Source organism: Nesoenas mayeri, assembly GCF_963082525.1.
Source record: "Nesoenas mayeri genome assembly, chromosome: 2".
Taxonomy (NCBI): Eukaryota; Metazoa; Chordata; class Aves; order Columbiformes; family Columbidae; genus Nesoenas; species Nesoenas mayeri.
In genome coordinates, this window is record NC_137543.1 from 143764050 (window position 1) to 143782667 (window position 18618).

Here is an 18618-nt window from a genome sequence, read left to right on the forward strand (position 1 = left end):
TAATTACTTGTGTGCAAAACAGGTAGCAATGCCAACAGATCAGAATTCTCTGCTAACTTCTGTTGCTATAGGCACTTTATACCCACTTTGTGCAGATATAAATGCACAAAGGCCAAGGCAGTGGGAGAATATGATCTAGTATCAGAGACTGATTTCAGTGTGGCCCCTTCCCAAGAACACATTTGATTGTTATTTTTTTCTGCTGATTCTGGTGGAAATTCTGCCAACATAATTGCATAAATTTGACTCTAAGGCTCTCCTCTTACATTTTTTTTTTTCCTTCTAGCTATTCAAAGCAGGGCATTTAGCAAAAGCTTTCTTTTTATTCTTTATCTGCTTTACAGTATGTTTCCTTTGTTGTTGTAACTGACATTGAGATTATAGAAAATATCCTCCTTTTCTTCTTTAATCAGAACTCTGCCAAGCCTCACTTTAACTAGGATTTTTACCTTTCTTTCTAGTTGAATTGGAAATAACACTTACTTCTTTTAGCCTACTTTTATTCTTAGATTCTACCAACTGCAAGAATTCCCTAAGGGAGTCCGTATTTCCTACTGCCTAGTCACATTTCGTCAGTTACAAATATTGAGTCTTACTCATGTTCAATCTTCTACTTTAAAATAACAGCCTTTTGTTTTTTCCTTTAACACTTTTTCACTTCTCTGTTGACCTGATATTCCAGAAGTATTTTACAGAACCTGTAGCTATATTTATCCAAATTTTCCATCCCATAAAACTGTGGAACCATCATCAGGTTGAAGATTCCCTGCTGAAATCTGTGCCACTCTCTGATCATCCTTATAATCATCTGAATGTTGTAAATTTTGAGAGGCACGCTATGTTAAGACAATGATGGAATTCAATGCTGCAGACACAGATATGCTGCATTGAGCATAACTATGCCTTAGTAATTAAATTTGAATTTTTCAAAAGCATTAAAATAGTATAGGCTGTTTGTAGTACTGCATGTTTAAAATCCTTGTATTAACAAATCATCTTAGCTATTCTTACTTTATGTCACCAAAATGGGAGCAAATCTTCTTCCAACAATCCAAATTGTCATCCTATTCTGAAGTACAGTTTAATTAAACAATACATTTAAGTAAAGGACCAACAGAGGCCACACATTTATGCTGGAATTCCGATATATGATTAGGTATATTGAGCTAGATGCTAAGCACAAATACCATTCAAATACCTTATGAATTCATACCACAGTCACTCACAGTGACACTTCACATGAACTTCATAAGTGCTTTGGGCTGTGATAAAATTCTGCATCTGTGACAAGGAGAAGTGGAAAATAACAAAGGGAGAAAATACAGTCTTTTCCCAGACAGCACACTGTGACAAGAAAGTGATATTCAGAGCCTGTTCTGCAGTAAAGGGAGGTGAAGCCAGATTGAGCACAAAGTTAATGCTTTTTTTCCTCCAAAAATCACTCTATGGTTAGGGTATTTTCATTTGGACAGAAACAACGTTCAAGGCTTCCAATATTTTTATTAACAAAAAAAATTATAAATATATATATTACTTCCTACCTCCCTCAGCTTGGAAAAAAAATCCACTTTAAAATGTTCTAATACTTTTTTTTAGTAATTCAAACATCCTAGCAAGTGTCAATCTTTTCCTGATGTGGTGGGCTTTCCTTAGTGCTTAAAGACAGAAAAGAGTTCTGTCTGTTCAATTTTCTATTTAATTTTCCAGGTTAACCTTTTATTTAGAGGAGTTAATGAACATTTTAACTGAGCTGAGTAATTACATGATATTTAAGAAATCATTTCAGATTTCTGAAATGCCCTTCAGTTGCCAGAAATTCATTCTTCATATGCTATTACAGATATCCTGGCAAAACACAGCTAGGGAATAATTGATTTAAAGGACACGTGTTGTGCATTTTAATACTCCTGTTTTATACAAGCTCAACCTGGTGAAAAGATTTCTCCATCCAGACTTTGTCCCTTTCCTTCCCAATAATTTTCCATCATGTTTTTAGCTTTTACAGGTTAAACCTTGATGAATTTTCCATATATAGGATATCTGATTTGTTATTATTATTAATCCTCATTGAACTCTCTTAAGAGAGGAGCAGAAAAGGATTTCACTTCATGCACTGAATGGACACTTCTTCTCATTTAACTGTTCTCTGCTAAATAGAGGTAAATGGCATCTGGTAGATGTGACATCTCCATCTCCTTTCTTCTTATGTACAGTTCACTGAAAGGATTCTGACATCTTTCACGCTACCCAGATTCAGCTGCATTAGTTATACCAAATCATCATTGCAGACTTTAATTCTCCCTTTGCTCCCTGAACCAGTACTCCCAAGTTCCACAGAAATCCTGGAATTCTTTACATTTCATGAATGTCACAATTCTCATTTTCTATAACATCTTGGTTATTGCTTTGCAACTGGTTTTGGTCGTCACTCGAAAATAATGTTTTCATAAAATGGCCATGTTGACAGATGGCATAAATGCCATCTAATCAAATCTGCCCCAGTGTTTTAATGGCAACAAGGAATTGTTGCCATGCTGCTAGACGAAGCTCTTAAAAATGCAATCACCAGAGCGCGTAATACACTGAAATGACAGTTTCCAGAATTCTAAATCAATGATGGAGCAATGATAGTACCTGCTACAGCTGATATCTCATTGACACATGCCTCAAAGGAAGTTTACAAACAGGCTGGAGCCTTTCTAGTTCCTGATAAAGCTGATTTCTGAAGTGAACTCACAATTGCATCCATAGAAAATTTTAAATAAACAGTTTCCAGGGCTTAATGTCTTTTTTAAGGTAGGGTCACCTGAAGAGTGTCTCAGATGTTTGAAAGAGCCATTCCAAGTCATTGCATGTTGCATTCAGCTTTTGGTGGTGTGCTGATTCCTTCTGAAGTTCTTCAAACTTTAAAGAAAAATAAGAAAGAGAAGACTTCAAAAAATGTGTTCTATTCATACCTGGAATGTCATGTCATCATTTTTTTCGTCTTAGGAAAGTCCTCCGTGTTCTCTTAAGCATTCAAGGGAACAGAACATCCCAAAGATGGTGAGGCAGCACTGAGCTCCCAACATAGCACCAATTCACTCACCCTTCAGCAAGAAGGAAAAGCTCTTTACTGTAGCCTTTATTGCCATCCATTAGGAAAAGGTCTCTGGATTTCTCTGGAATGCATTTCTCATTTGGACATCTTTTTATTTCACTGCAGTATGTTTTTTGAAAAGTCAGTTTCTATAGAGTGAGTGATAACTGACACCTGTTAGTGTTGGAGCATTTTTTTAGTAACACTGCAAATGATGTAAAGTGGATTAGTGCAAGTACAACTAACAAGAAAATCAACATTTTCTAAAACCTTTTATTGAAGCCATTGTAAATTCTGCTCAGAATAATTATATGGAGAAGTTAATTACACCAAACGTGTTGTTAGCATTGTTTTCACCCTCTTGTAACATTCTCTCCTACTGTAAAGGTGATTCCATGGTTCCCTTCCTACAAATGCACCTGTTTTACCTCAGATGAAGTAGGGTAGTACTTAGTATGTCTTGAAATCTTTCAATTCATTGAGAACAAAACATTACCCCATAAATACAATTAACCATAACAGTGGGCTTGTATGCTTGCCCAGTCTTTTTAAAAGACAATGAGAAAGATTTTTGCTCTACAGTTGGGTAAGTTATGACCATAGATGCCAACTGACATCACCCTGTCTCATAAAAAACTACTACAGGAATAAAATGCAGAAAACTAAGCAAAAATAAACAAACAAAAATTTAAAACCCTAACTGGGCAGAATCAAAGTTGGACATCATAGTTTAGTTATTTACTTGTCATTTTAATAATGCTTTCTGTTTGTAATGCTACTTGCTCTCTAGGAAACCGTAAGTTACTATATAAACCCTGATAACACTCTTGTGAGATGGGGATTGCCAGGGGAATCATTATATTAAAGTATTAGAAGTTCTTTAAAATTTCTTCACTACATATTGCAAACGAGAAAAGATATTGCAGGCAGGTTATTACCCTCATCTAATTTGATAAGAAATATGCATACAACTTAAGTTTTCTGCAGCAAGTGAGGAGGTCGATGCAACTGTATAGTATTCTCTAATTGTTGTGAAGGCTGTTCAGAGAAGCTCTTATCTAAATCTGTGAACATTGTTCGCATCATTATGTGTGTATCTTGATGTCTCAGATCACCTTGCCTGATAAAAGCAGTGACTGGTTCACTACATCCTTTGTGGGATTACATTTTCCTGACTAAGGAGTCTGGACAAAAATAATAAACCAATTTACATCCATATGGCTGACATCAAAAATGCTATGGTTCAGTGCAGCCTTAAGAATAATTATCCAGTGGAAGGGAGACATTCCTATTTAAAAACTATGACATAAGATAATAAAAAAAGTAAAATCACCTAGAAAAATAACTCATTCATTGAAATGCCTTTCACTGAGTGGGTTAAATGATTGACTCATATTGCAAGCAACAGCCTCTTGAATAAAAGCAATATCACATAAATCATATGGATTTTAAAATAAATCACATTGTTTACTTATTCTCTCTGTCATTCTCTTCCTCCCTCTTCCTTTCTTCCTGTTTTCCTTCTGTTTCCATCTGGACAACTCCTATCTATTTCATCATTTAAAGATGCTCCAGTGGATTTGACCGTCACCGGCAAGACTGGGTAGACAGTGGCTGCCCTGAAGAGGTATGTGAGTAGTTTACATCGTCAGCCCATCAGAGGCCATTTATATACTTTTGATTAAATTCTTCATATCATGAAGCATGGTTTCAAGGCCAAAGACATGCTATTTTTATCGTTGTCATTCAGTGGAAATACTGTAAGGCATAATAAAGAAAAATAGGCTGAGCAATTTCTGTCCCCATTTCAGGGAATAAAATGGACACAAAACAAAAATACTTTAAATAGAAAATAAAAATACCAGAAGGCCTGCCCAAAAACAATGTCCCTGCATTGTTTTTCACTTAGACCTCTGAATCTTGCCAGAAAATGGGGAAGAAACTGTGATGTTCCTCAAAGCAGAAAAGCCTCTGCCAGAGCAGTCTCAAGTGCAAAACAGGCATTTCATGACTTAATTTTGCTTATGAAAACTGTCCAAATAATTTAGTACAAAACAAATTACATAGATTAATTCAAATACTTTTAAAATAAGACAGAAACAAAAACCAAAACAAACCAAACAACCTACAAGTCATTTGGATGTCCTTTCCTGGAGAGACAGTGAGAGAACAAGAAACATATCTGACTGTGGTAGTGGTATACTGTCAAACAAGGACTCAGGCCTTTTCTCAAAGAGGTGCTTGGGGTACTTCTGGACCAGAGCCATTCATTTTTAATATCTTACTGCTGGTTCTTTCCCAATGTGCTCCCTTTAGGAGGCTTTTTGCTTTGAGGGTCCTTTCTTGTTGGTGAGTTGTTTTTGTTTTTTTTCATTTGGGGAGTGTGGTAATAGGAAGAAATTAATTTATGACACTTTTAATCTCCTGATGGCCATAAAAAAGCAGTTACTTTTCCATTTTGGCTGAAAGGGCTACATTCTGTCATGAGTTTCAGCAACATAGCCCTTATGAAGTGTAATGTCAGGTAAAACTGAGGGTAAAATGTAGCCCCAGGTGTCTAGTTAGAACAGCACATTATGTTTTATTCTCAGAAGCAGCAAAGATAAGTAATTATATAAATCCTGTCTGATGGAAGATTTTTTTTCTTATAACTGTAATCACAAAATAACTACATCCTACATACTGCCTTGTTGCTTGGGCTTGGAGCTTCAGCTTTGCAGTTTGTAAACTGATGATTTAATAATAGAGTTTCTGTGATATTTTTGATCTGCAGAGGACAGTATTTCAAGAACATGAAATAAAAGTTGCTGGGAGTACTTGTTGTTATAGTGCACAACCTTCACATTGCTTAAATCCAGATCAAAATTAGCTAGGACTCAGATGTGCCTGAAGATCAGGGGTGTCAAACTCATTTTCACTGGAGGCCACGTCAGCCTCGTGGTTGCCTTCAAAGGGCCGAATGTAATTTTAGGACTGTATAAATGTAGCTACTCTTGCTGTGGCCCCCGGTGAAGATGAATTTGACACCCCTGCTGTAGATGAAGTTATCCAAAACCCTCTGTCTGCATGACAGTGGCATCCCTTTCTGCTGCTTCTTTCTTGTTTCAAAACAACTGGTGCTACGAGGCTTAGTACATGATCTGAGAGGAAATTATTGATATACTAAGTGTATCTGAGAAGCTAGTAGTTTGATTTGCACAGTTGCAGGGTTCTTGATTGCTGCTCACAGTCCAGCTTTCAGGCTCTGGAGCAAAAGCAACAGCTGACTTGACACCTTCCAGAATGATGCCTGAGCTGACTGCGGGAGTTCAACGAAGGATCAGTAATTAGCACACAGAGGTTAATTTTAGAGGCATTCATTCAAGATGGTGAATAATGAGGATTCTCATAGTAATGTTTCCTTCTTTGTAATATAAATTTTGAGCTACATTTTTATTAAATTGCATCAGTGAAATTAAGAGTGGTTTTCAAGCTAAAACATGAAGAAATTTAAAGAATAGCTATACTGCAAGTACTGATACCTTTTGAAAATGTAATATATATTTTTTGTCAAACAAAGAACAATAAAATATCCATGCATAATAAAAGTAAGACAACACTCACTGGGTTTTGACAGACGGATCTCAATAAAATGAAGAGGCTTTGTGGGATTCCACTTCTCAATAAAATGAATGGGGACAGCAGGAGTTACAGGCAATTCCCATATTTTCTGCTAGTTAATCGGATGTATTTTACTGAAAAACTGTGTGATCCATAAAAGAAAATATTCGTTACACCTGAAGAATTTTAAAAGTGTCCAGAAATTTAATTAAAAAAGACTCAAGATTTGTATTGAAATATTTTCTCATGAAAATAGAAGTTAAATAATTATATGATGGTGAATATTATTTATGGTGGACTAATATAATTATTTTAATTATTATTATTTTTATAGTTGATATTTTAGAACATTTATATTTTATATAATAATTGTTATATTGTATATACATATAATATATGAAATTTTAATATTGTATGGAATTCATAGGTATATAGTGAATGTGTTTCTCCATAGCATCGTATATAAATATTCTATAAGCTGAATACGTGCACACAGTTTGTACACATGTGCATATTCTCCTGTGATAACTGCACGTAAAGCCTAATTAAATGCTCCAGTTAACTATACATACTCACTAGGAAGAGCTACAGTTTAAGTCCCACATACTTTTTTAGTGTCTTATGGCACTCAGACCAATAGCAGTGAGCATTCACAATAGTAGAGTGAAAATTTGAATTCTAATCTTAGTTGCTAGAATCTGATTGTGGGAAATAAAGTTTGACATTCAGGGGTGACTTTGAAGCCTTGTCATTAAAAATTGAGCATTGTAAGTTTCGCAGCTAAATGAAAAATATATGTTGCTGAATGCTATATAGAGCACTTCAAAGGGAAAAAAAAAAAAAAGCTCTTGAAATTCATTGATTTAGTGTTTCCATTTTCATTCTTTTTATCCTGACAGCTTGTCCATGCTTAAATTCTTCAGTGACAGTCTCCACTGAGAATTAATTTTCTCTTCTTTGTTTTTCTTGTTTCCCAACAGTCAAAAGATAAGATTTGTGAGAAGAATATAGACACAACTGAAACACCTCCATACTCCAGCACCGCCCTTCTGCCAACCACCACAAAGTTCAGAGTTTTAACAACCACCAGAGGATCCACCACTTCCCACCTGCCAACTAGCCTGCCCACGGAAGGTGAAGTGTATACACTGCATTACTCTATTGCACAAACACATTACCTACAAATCCAAAATAGTTTTTTTTCCTTTGAGTATGTGTTCATGTTGACCTTTTGTCTTTTGGGCAGTGGGAGGAGTGGGGAATTTCAGTCAAGGCAATATCTGCTACTGCTTTTAAACTGCCACTCGCTTTGACAACAGTGAAGGGAACGAGTGCTGGAGGAGGGGGCAGTGCGTGGGGTGCATGGACAAGCCAGGCAGACTTCTGGGCAGCTTATGGTTACAATGAGTTGTTCATATTTCTTTAACCATCAGGCCATACTCTGAAACCTGTTGAAACAGAAGATGGAGAGAGCCCTGCTAAAGTTAGTGATGAAACTTCCATCACAGACGCAATTAATTTGGAATCTCGTTGGCTATTCTGTGTAGCCGAATGAAAATTAGAGAAAAAACAAATTAAAAACATCTTTGAAATTTGCCTGTTTACATTTTTTTTCAGTCAGTTGACACTGTTCTTTTCATGTAGTGCTCACTGTTGTGAAGTAGTTTCTCTAGGCTTCTGAATGGAATTAACTGGGCAAGCGATGGTGCGTCAGTTCCCACCCTTGTTCACTGGCTGCTTCCATCTTGCTTTTCTGTGGTTGTGCTATCCTGCTTTCATCCTTCTGGGGAAAATTCAGCTGGGTAGAAAAGCTAACCCAGACTAATCAAATAAAATCTTAGCATATATAAAAGGGAGGGAAGTTTTCTGTTAGATTTGTATGTTAACACAAGAAAAGTTACTAGGCACAGGCAGAGTTTTCAAGCAGCTCATGACAGGAAAATTTCAACTGAAGGTATTTCGAGATGGGAATCTACTGGTAAGAATGGCTCATTTTCTTGGCAGCAAGAGAAGTTTAGAAACTGTCAGTGCAGGATTTGGACTGCATTAGCAGCATTATTCCCTGACATTTTGTACGTTAAAGCTCACAAAAAGAAGAGGAATATGGAAAGAAATAGGATTTAAAAATGGTAGACCTTTTCATGATCCTTAGAAGAGGAATTAAGTCATTGGTTTATTTTCATATATTGGTTCATGTAGTACTTAGTATGGCAGAATGCTCAAGCTATGTATCAACATGTAACATAAATGAATTATTTGTGAATGTTATGAGGCAGACCCATATTTACCAATATTTTGAATCCTCCTTCACACTGCAACATTCTCATAAATGTTTTTTTAGTAGCAAGGAAATAAAGCATTGCTCCTTAAGAAATAATTTTCTAATTGTGAAAGTTCTTTGACACTAGAAAGTCATTCCTAAAATTACTCATGATCTAGAAAAATGCATTTTCCTACAACTGACTTTGAATTTTCTTCATAGATGACACCAAGATAGCGCTGCACCTAAAAGACAATGGAGGTAAGAGATGATTTTTTTTTTTGTCTGTAAAGAATGTCAGTAGTTTGTTGAATTATACTCCTCTGAACTTCATTGATCAAAATCAGACTGTAGAAATAGCTTTTACCAGACTCTCAAAGGACTTCAGCCTTCCACATGTATGTCAAACAGCAGCAGGGTAAATAAGCTTAGCAACTGCTCAGTAAATTAAACATTTAAAACTCTCTTTATAACTCTGTAATAAAACAACAGGTTTAATTAACTTCCAAATATGGCCATGCTAAGTAAATTTTTAACTGTATTGACTGTATTATAATACAATATTATTTAACTGTACTAAGAGAAGATACGATGCTAGTTCTAAATAATAATACTGTGTTATAAACTTATTCATAGTAGAGAATTATTACATGACATTTCATTAATAAATATATCATTTTTATATCTGTCTCTCTCTACTAGCAGAGATCTTGTATTTCACTCTGCATGTTTCCCATGCAAGTTAATAAGATCACCTTGTCCTACTGGTAAAGGCCTCTGTTAAATGAGGTTTTACAGGGAACTGCTTTTGTTATCTTCATTGTGGGTTCAAGGACTAAGACCTGAAGTTTTTTCCTTCTCCCTTTGAAGCTGCTGACAATTTTTCTGTTAGAACAGGACTGGATAATTACATCTAGGCTGGATCTTTACTCACTGCTGAAGCAGAGCTTGCTTAGGAGAAGGGAAAGATTTAGGTTGTTTTCTACTGGCTTCAGAATGGTCTGTCAAAGCAGAGAATAATTTGCTGAGTAAATTGAAATACATTTTATTTCCTTTGATATAAAGGGGAGTATTATTGGCTCTGTTTGCCTTTCCTCCAGGCAGGGAGCACCAAGCTTCCCCCAGGGGCGGGGAACCAGCAGCAATCATGGCAGCAGGAATGGCCTGGGCATGGTGTGAGAGCAGCAACACAGGGGCAACCTCAGACTACTGACCATCAGCCGAGTCTGCAAAGACAAGGCAGGCCTGGGATCAAGGCAAGAAGCCAGGTTGGGAGGTTGGCAAGGCAAGGCTGGGAGTTGTGAGGGAGCAGGAGAAGCACAGGGGCCAGCAGCACAGCTCAGGCAAGGACCAAAGAAAGCAGCTCCCATCAGCAGTCCCAGAGAAGGTGAAGTGGTGAACCAGGTCCGTACAAGAAGTCTGGTCAGTAGCAGAAAGAGATGGGGCCGGAGATAAGGCTACAGCACAACTCCAACTTCCATCCAAGGAGACATGGACAAGGACAGGACTGGAGACAAGCTACCTTCAGCATAGATCCAAGGTTGATCCACAAGACAAGACCAAAGACAGAGCTGACTACCAGTTCACCTACAGCACAGTTTAGGCTTGTGCTTGAGCTTAAATGGAATCTCCAAGCCCATTGGCAGAGGTCCCAGGGGCAGTTGTAGCATAATAGTCTCTCAGGGCCCTGGCTGGGAATTGTTCAAGCTTTGATAAAACACTATATGCAGATGCCACTTAGCATTTTAGTCTGTTTTCCCGTCATTTGTTTTTAAGTAATATTCAGCCATGATTTTTTCCATCCCTCAAATTAGAGATCTGCTCAGTCCACAGGATGCAGTTGCCATCTCCTTCCTTACCAGTCACTCCTCTAATTTTGCTGTCACTGAGCATGACATAGCTGGTCATATGCAATACTGGGCATTGAATTGTCCATTTGTTGGCAGTGTTGTTGTTTGACATGGCTTTGACACGTAAGTGGTCCCTTCGAATAAGGTCATCTATAAACTCAGGGTGATACTTTTAGGCATTTTGTCTACAGGAATGCCCCTGAACTTTTCTCTTCCACTTCTTGAAATCCAATTGTTTTTTTATTTTGTTGTGAGAAGTGCTTCAGTGCTCTTAAAGATTAACAGGCAAGGTGAATCAGTCAGCACTTCACTTTCCTGTTTCGTGTCTGCTCTGTACATGAGGCACATTCCCAGCTGAGCTCTACCCGTGCTCTGCCCTGCAACCCATCGCTGCATGGCAGGCAGCTGGCCTGGGACCAGGCAGCTCTCCATCTTGAGCATCTCATGAACAGCTCAATAGTATGCTGTTACACTAAAAATAATTCAAAATGTGAGCTTTAGAAAACACATTCCAGGTTGCTTTTAGTCTGGGAATTGCAACAGGATTATTCATTTCACTTGTCTACTCTTTGCCCAAGATCTGAAACAAAAAACTCTGTGAAAGCAAAGTGATGAATAGTAGAGCAAGTGAGGGATGGCTGTAGCCTACTTAGTAGAGTGAGGTGGTAAGGATTGTGGCATCACTTATCTTAAATATAGAAAGTCCATTTCCGTGCAGCAAGCTGCTGCATTTTAGAAGGACAAACCAGTACCTGATGTGATTATTCACTTTCCTTGCGCTGTTCCTTTTATTCTTGAATTTATTATTTTTTTTTTTTAATGAAACTGACTTCAAACAACACAGAAGCAAAGCAACACACCAGGATTTCTCATTCACATAGTAAACATAGCTTTTAATCTGAGAAGTTCTTTTTGATGATACTTCAATTATGCATTGAATTTTTCGGTGACCCCTAGATTAGGCTCAGATAAAACCCCTGTAGCTGCAGGAGCATTCTTCGATTCTCTATGATTTGTCAGCATTTCATAAAGAGTAGATTATTTCAGGTCACGAATACAGGGTCTTTACTTTCTCTCACTAGATCCTTTAAAACTCTGTGAAAGGGAACCTTTTATAATGAAAAACGAAAGCTATATTGGATCAATGATGGCCTATAGCTTGATGTGTCCTTGAATGATAGCAGTCAATATCTGGCTAGGTACAACAAAAGGATTCTATAGAAATTCTGCATCTCACCTCTGCCTGGAACTTCTGAAACTAAATGTTATAAAGCAGCAACTAAATTTAAATTAAATTTCAAGTTCAGGTCACACTGCTTTGACCTTTTAATTACATGAGAAAATCACTTGCAAGTTAGTACTGTAACTCACCCACAATCTTATGTGGCATATTTTGACATACATTTCAAATTTGCTTGTTTCTCTTTCTTTTGTCTTCATTCTGTCTTAATAAATACATGTTAGATGCCTAACACATACATGTCTAAACCATTCTAAAATATAGCTGATGTGTCTTCACATTTTTGTTAAATCTTTATTCTCTTTAAAATAAACATTCTGTAAGTTTTAAGATACGTCCAGCAATACAAATACAAATTTTTGTTATTAATTGCAGATTCTGGAGTTTTTTTATTTTGTTTTTATTATAACACAGATGACTAAACAGTTTAAAAAACTAATTATTCATAAAAATTGTGCAAAACTGCCTGTGGCTACACAGTAGTGCAGTATTTTCCTGTTGAGAACTCCTTGGTTGATGATTTAGATGATTGCCCAGCACATCTAGACACTTGATTTGACCTTTTTAGCTACCTTATTTTGATGATTTGATTTCTATGAGTTTCTCTCAGTCCTTCAGCTCTATAAATCAATAGAAAAGTGCATGTGTGTTTGACAGCATCAAAGAAACTGCTACACTTCTCATTCATCAAGATGCACAGATATTGCTTTTACCAAAAAAAAAAAAAAAAATAAAGTCAAGCTATGCAAAATCTATCTACCTGAGGGAGAAAGCTATTTTATTTATTTGTGTACAGGTGCATCCCAGCACATATAGTGCTAGGAGATGTCTGTGCCCTGCTGCTTATACTCTGTGGTGGACTTTTTCAAAGATCATTTAGGTATGAACTTCAGTGATATGCAGGATTTACAGAGATTAATTTGAGCTTGGAATATTAGGAAGCTCAGTAAGAAATTATTAAAATGCAGACCCAAGTTTTGAAAAAAAAGAGTACCTTTATATACCTTATATACAGTGATACATTTACCCAAGGCTATTTTTCTTTTTTTGACAGTCCCCTGTGACCAGAAATTAGCTGTCGTTAGTGATCTGTCCTCCTATTTCCCTTAAAAATTGCAGCCTGGGCTCCTCTTACCAGAAGAATTCTTGACAAATTATGAAGAAGACTCAGTCCTGTTTTTCTTGTGTACCCTGAATTCCAGCTGCAGCATGTTTAACACTAGTTCATGCCTGCTGATAATCATCTAACATTTCTTTCTAATTTTTAAGTTTCTAAATGATCCTGAAAATGAAACCTGCTTCAAGAAAGAGGCAAGCCAATCCTTTAGGAAAACAAATATTTTTGACATAGCAAATGTTATTATGGCCATACATTCCAAAATATCTAACTGAGGTAAAAAAAAGTCACTACAAATTAGCTGAGTGTCCTCTCCAATTTTAAAGTTTAAAAAAAAAAAAATCAACATTAAACAATGCTAAAACTAATCTTTGTGGTGGTTTAAAATGTTTTAAAGTGGACTTTGTATGGGGTATGGCTTTGTTTTATCATCAGATCTTGGCCTAGCCACAGGAAATGACCTTCCAGAGGCTCCATCTCATCTGATGTTAGCGAGAAAGTTACAAGCGCTTCTTTTGTGGCAAGCAATAGGGAAGAGGAAGTAATTCATGTAATCTTTTAGACGTACTCGAAGTGGCATAAGATACTACATAGAGGTGCCTAGCTCTGTCAGCTACAGAGAAGAATCTAAATGATGTGTTAAGAGTGTGCCTCTAGGTACCTGAGCTTTCCTCACATTAACTCTTAACAGTGTCCTAGCTAATGTGTTCTGTTTTCCACTGCTGTCCAGTAACGTGGCAGGCCAAGATTCAGACATCTTCTACTCTTCTTGCATGAAAAAGGGAAGATGTAAAGGTTTTGCCAGTATTGCAAAAATAAGTTATGGATTATGTTCCACTTACTTGAAACTGCTGAACTGTTCTCCTAAAATTGCAGGGTTCACACAATTTTAGGCAAGCAAGGATTTCCCTGGAGACAACTTGTCATAAAGTATTCTTTATCTATGCTGTACCGTATGCTCTGCTTGTATAAAAAAATTCTTATCAAAGAACAGTTTTGGAATGGTTTCAGTAGTGATGGAAATAAAAGACATAGAGAAAAGCATCACAGCACAGAGATATGTAAAACAGGTGGTGATGGATAGAAATATGTTAATAGGACAAGAATATGTAGAAAGCTAAATGTTGCTCACTGCTTTCTGCAAGTTCAGCTGTAGCACTCAGAATAGGAAAACATTATACTTAGGCAAAAGTGTCGGATCTAACAGAGTATGGTACTGTAAGAAACATTAAGTTATTCTGTCAGTGTAATTCAAGTTCTTCCTTCTCAAGAAATCTTGCGACTTAAAGAAAGAACAGACAGACTTGCTGGTGTTCAGTATGGTGCAATATTGAGATCTGTGATGGCCATTGCTTGATGCTACTAAGTACTGTAATGGTTTAAATGGCCTCAGGCAACTCAGACTAAAATTAATGGTGATGACAACTGTTGTAGTGTCAGGTGATATTTTAGAGAGGAAGAATGAAAGTCCTTAGCTAACACATTTAGTGTGCTGTCATCCTATAAACAGAGGGATTTTATTTTAGTGCACTCTCATCCATTTGCTGCATTAAGCAGCTGATCAGTCTTGGACAAACTTACCAAGTTGCCCTGGGTTCTGAAGAAATTGATAGCAAAGCCGGATATTGAATTCAGAATTTGTGGGTTACAGTTTGTAATATTCACACTCAAAAACCACCTTTCATTCCTTACATGCAATTGGAAACCAATTTTTAAAGCATTACCTGAGCCATAAGTTTATAAATCATCATGAAACCAAGTAGAGTGTAGCAATAGCTTAACCTCAAAATGTTAACAAATGCTAAAGGAATGAACCCACAAAAGTAAGAAAATCACACTCCATTACCATGAAGAAGCTAAGTCCAGAGCAGGCTGTTCCTAAAAGAGTTAGAGAGAACATTTTTATGGAGTTTCCACTGAGCCTCTGGAGAATCCTTCTAACTGTACATTCCCTTATTCCCTCCCACAGTCACTGTGTGTAGGTCATTAATCATCTGTTCAGGAATCTGCATTATGTACAGGAAAAATGCTTACGTTTGGAGAACCATATACCCACCCCATAAAACAAGCAGTCTCCTGGTATACTCACATTCCAGATGTAAATGGAGGCCTTAAAGAGGGGAAAAATCCAGTGGTTCTGCTGAGTTCACTGTAGGCTGTGACCCTGTATGCTCAGCTGTCCTAAACATTAGGTCTTCCCTCTTACCAGTAGCATATTATCTCAAAGCCATGGTCATGCAAATAGGGTGATACAGCTTCCGGGCTAGAAATGATAGGCAATATTGTGGAGGGCTGCTGGAGTGAACTTGGATCTATAGGTGCAGGCTAGCCCAAAACCATGCAAGAGAGGGTTTCTGCTCTTTGGCTGCTCAAAGAGGAGAGCAAACACGTGGAAAAGAGGTGTTACTAAATTGTTTGTAGAGATCTCTTATGTGGAAACATGACTCTCATTTGTTTTCCAAGAAGAGCAACAAAGCTGGTGAAAGGTCTGGAGCACAAGTCTTATGAAGACACCCAACTCACTGCAATTTCCTTTCGACTAGTTGTAGAGTGTAATAAGGTCTCCTCTCAGCCTCCTTTTCTCCAGGCTAAACAGCCCCAGATCTCTTAGCTGCTCCTCAGCAGACTTGTGTTCCAGACCACCAGCTTCATTGCCTTTCTCTGAACTTGCTCCAGCACGTCAATGTCTGTCTTGTAGTGAGAGGCAAAAATTGAACACAGTATTTGAGGTGCAGCCTCACCAGTGCTGAGTACAGTTTCACATTCATCTGACCAACCAGCTGAAAAATATCATCAGTTTGATGAACGTTAAGAATTCATCCAGTTCCTGCCATGTGACCCAACAGCGAACACTCACTTTGTTGTAAAGCATTCCTATATGATAATAAATTACAGGATTCATTCTCTCTTTGTGACAAATTCAGGGTTTTGCCATGAAAATTCATTCATCTGGTAAAAAGAGGAGAGAAAAGAACAAAACTCAGTACTGACTTATCATCTTCAGGCTGATTGCTGCTATTTAGGTCATTTATATCCCTAGATTTGCTAGTGTAGCTGTGTCAGTCAGGAAGGTCAAATAAGGTATTGCATTTATCCCTTAAAGATGCACATGCACATGAGAACGGAGTTTGAATTGGAGCTTTTAACCATCTAATCAAAATGCAAGAGTAAAAAGGAATGACATAGCTCTGGAGGGAAAAAGCAAAGCTTTATTTTCCAAGTCCAAACAGTGAAATTCTTCTACTTTTTGTCTGTCATTTACACTTGGTTCCATGTCGCTTTATATAAAGGAAAGCTTCTAGTCAGGAGGTAACAGAACTTCACCTGTTTTTCATCTGTTTTGCCATAAAACTTTGTTGTATCTCTCCTCTCACAGGCAGAGAGATATTGTTCTCTGGTATGAACTCTTTTCCATCTCATATCATGACAGGAGTTCAAGTGTGTACCACAATTTTGTTTTCTCATATATAAAACTATCACAATAGAAACTTTGTGTAAACCTTAAATTTAGAGAATAGAAAACACTGTATTTCATTATTTTACAGACCTCAATGGTTAATAAGCAATAATGAGATAAATAATATTAGGAAAGTATCCACAGTGTGTTTAGAAACACTCTAAATAACAGTCCCAGTTTGGACACACCTTTGTTCCTGTTAAAGTCAGCATCACATTCACCAGAAACCAGGGAAATATTTTCATTCCTGATAAATCCTTGAGTTTTTTGGTTTTCCTGCACCAAAAAAAAGTTAACCCTGTTCCAACTAGAGACATAGTATAGTAATATAAAATCAAGGTTTATATGGTCTTTACGTGTTTACTGTGCAAACAACAAGAACGTTTTTATTGTGTTTTTCTTTTGTTGCCTTTTTGTTTGTTTGTTGGGGGGAGGTGGTTTGTTTTGTTTTCTTATTTCTAAACAGCATTCCAGCTGAAGAACAGTTATTTCATGTTTGTGTTTTGTGCTTTTGTATTTGGCAAAAAAGGTTACTTGCTGTTTCTGTGCTGTCATTCAGCACATAATGAGAAAGCAGACTAACCTTGCAGGTGTTCACATGCTCTTTCTGCTTAAAAGGTTCGTACATGTTAGAATTTGGGGAGACATTATAAATAATGCATATTGTATGTAACAATTGCTTTTTTGAGCAAAAGAAAAGTTTGGGGAAAGTTCCACTGAGGAAGTTCCTTTTGGGAAAGGCTTGGTCATAAGACATATAACCCACCATGGGTTTAGCCTTGCCTGAAATGGCAGAAGTGCTGTTGTAATGAGATTTCTGTACCTGAAAAAATTCTATGTCAATTTTTTTCATCTGTTTCCCTTGGTGGCTTTTTAAAAGATCTGCCAGTTGATTTTGCAGCAGAGAGTATTTTCAAAGTTGACAACACTGTTTATTGTCTCTCTGCAAAGAAAGTGAAATCAATTTCTCATGAGTATTTGAGCCCTGGGGTCAATGAACTGAATTTTTATTATGGAAACTACAAGTTACTCACACTTGTTGTCATTTAAGAAAAACATTTATTGTATTTCATAGAGGTTTTTTGCATTTGATATTCTGATCACAGCATTGGTGTCCATGTAGTGCTCTTCTCTAGACTAGTAGAAATGTGGGCAGGCAGTTGTCACCTGTTATTTGGAAGAGACAAATCTGGATGCTAAACACTGAGAAAATATAAAATCAAAGGGGATTAATTTGATGGCTTTTACATGGTGGTTAGGGCCTTTGCTGAAGTCCAGCATTTTTTAATCTGCAGAATATGATGCTCTGTCTTCAACCATAACATAGTAACAACACCAATAATGCATTCAGTGCAAATTGGCCTGAAGATGAGTACGAGTGATAAGGTAGTTTGTGATGCACCGATGTGGCATTGAAGGGGAGAGCTGAAGAGTATGCAGCTGTCAAAAAGACAATTATGAGACAGACAAACTATGAATCCACTGCTCCTTCTGAGAGCAGTTACTTCCCAGCAGGGTGACTCACACAACTAACTGCTCATCATTGGGAATTAATAGCCCAGCCCAGAGCATGTTCAATAAAGCCGGCCTTTCCTGATGGCCTTTCAATTGCTTAATTTCCATTTTCTTGGCAATTTGAAATATATGTACAAGTACTAAATATTGTTACAGTGCATGAACAGAAATTAAGACTGGACCTTGTATACATTCATTTATTCTCAGCTGAAACTGAATGACTATTTAATAAATTATTAATGGTCATGTCAAGTAAAAGACTTTGCTGTCTGAAAGTCAGAGGAACCTTTTTTAGTGTCACCTTTCTTTCTTGTCTTCTCCATGAATCTCATATCCCTTGCTACATAGTGCTACAACTACTAGGAAGTCATTTAAGTGCCCTATGGATGGGAATACATTTGAAAATAGATCTTCCACATCCTGGGCAATGTTTCCTTTCTTTCACTGCAACGTAAATTATGGCCTGGAAATTTTCACCATATGTACTGTGTTAAAAAAAA

General features: G+C 37.0%; 1 protein-coding gene across 1 annotated transcript in view; it reads left to right on the top strand.

Annotated features, from left to right (window-relative positions):
* PLXDC2 (plexin domain containing 2) overlaps window positions 1–18618 on the top strand; it is a gene marked incomplete at both ends in the record, with an annotated part of 263909 nt that overhangs the window by 230536 nt on the left and 14755 nt on the right. Inside the window, 3 exons of the mRNA XM_080338898.1 lie at window positions 4646–4706; window positions 7660–7813; window positions 9162–9200. Coding sequence (XP_080195024.1) covers window positions 4646–4706; window positions 7660–7813; window positions 9162–9200 — 254 coding nt within the window. The remainder of the gene's footprint in view (window positions 1–4645; window positions 4707–7659; window positions 7814–9161; window positions 9201–18618) is intronic.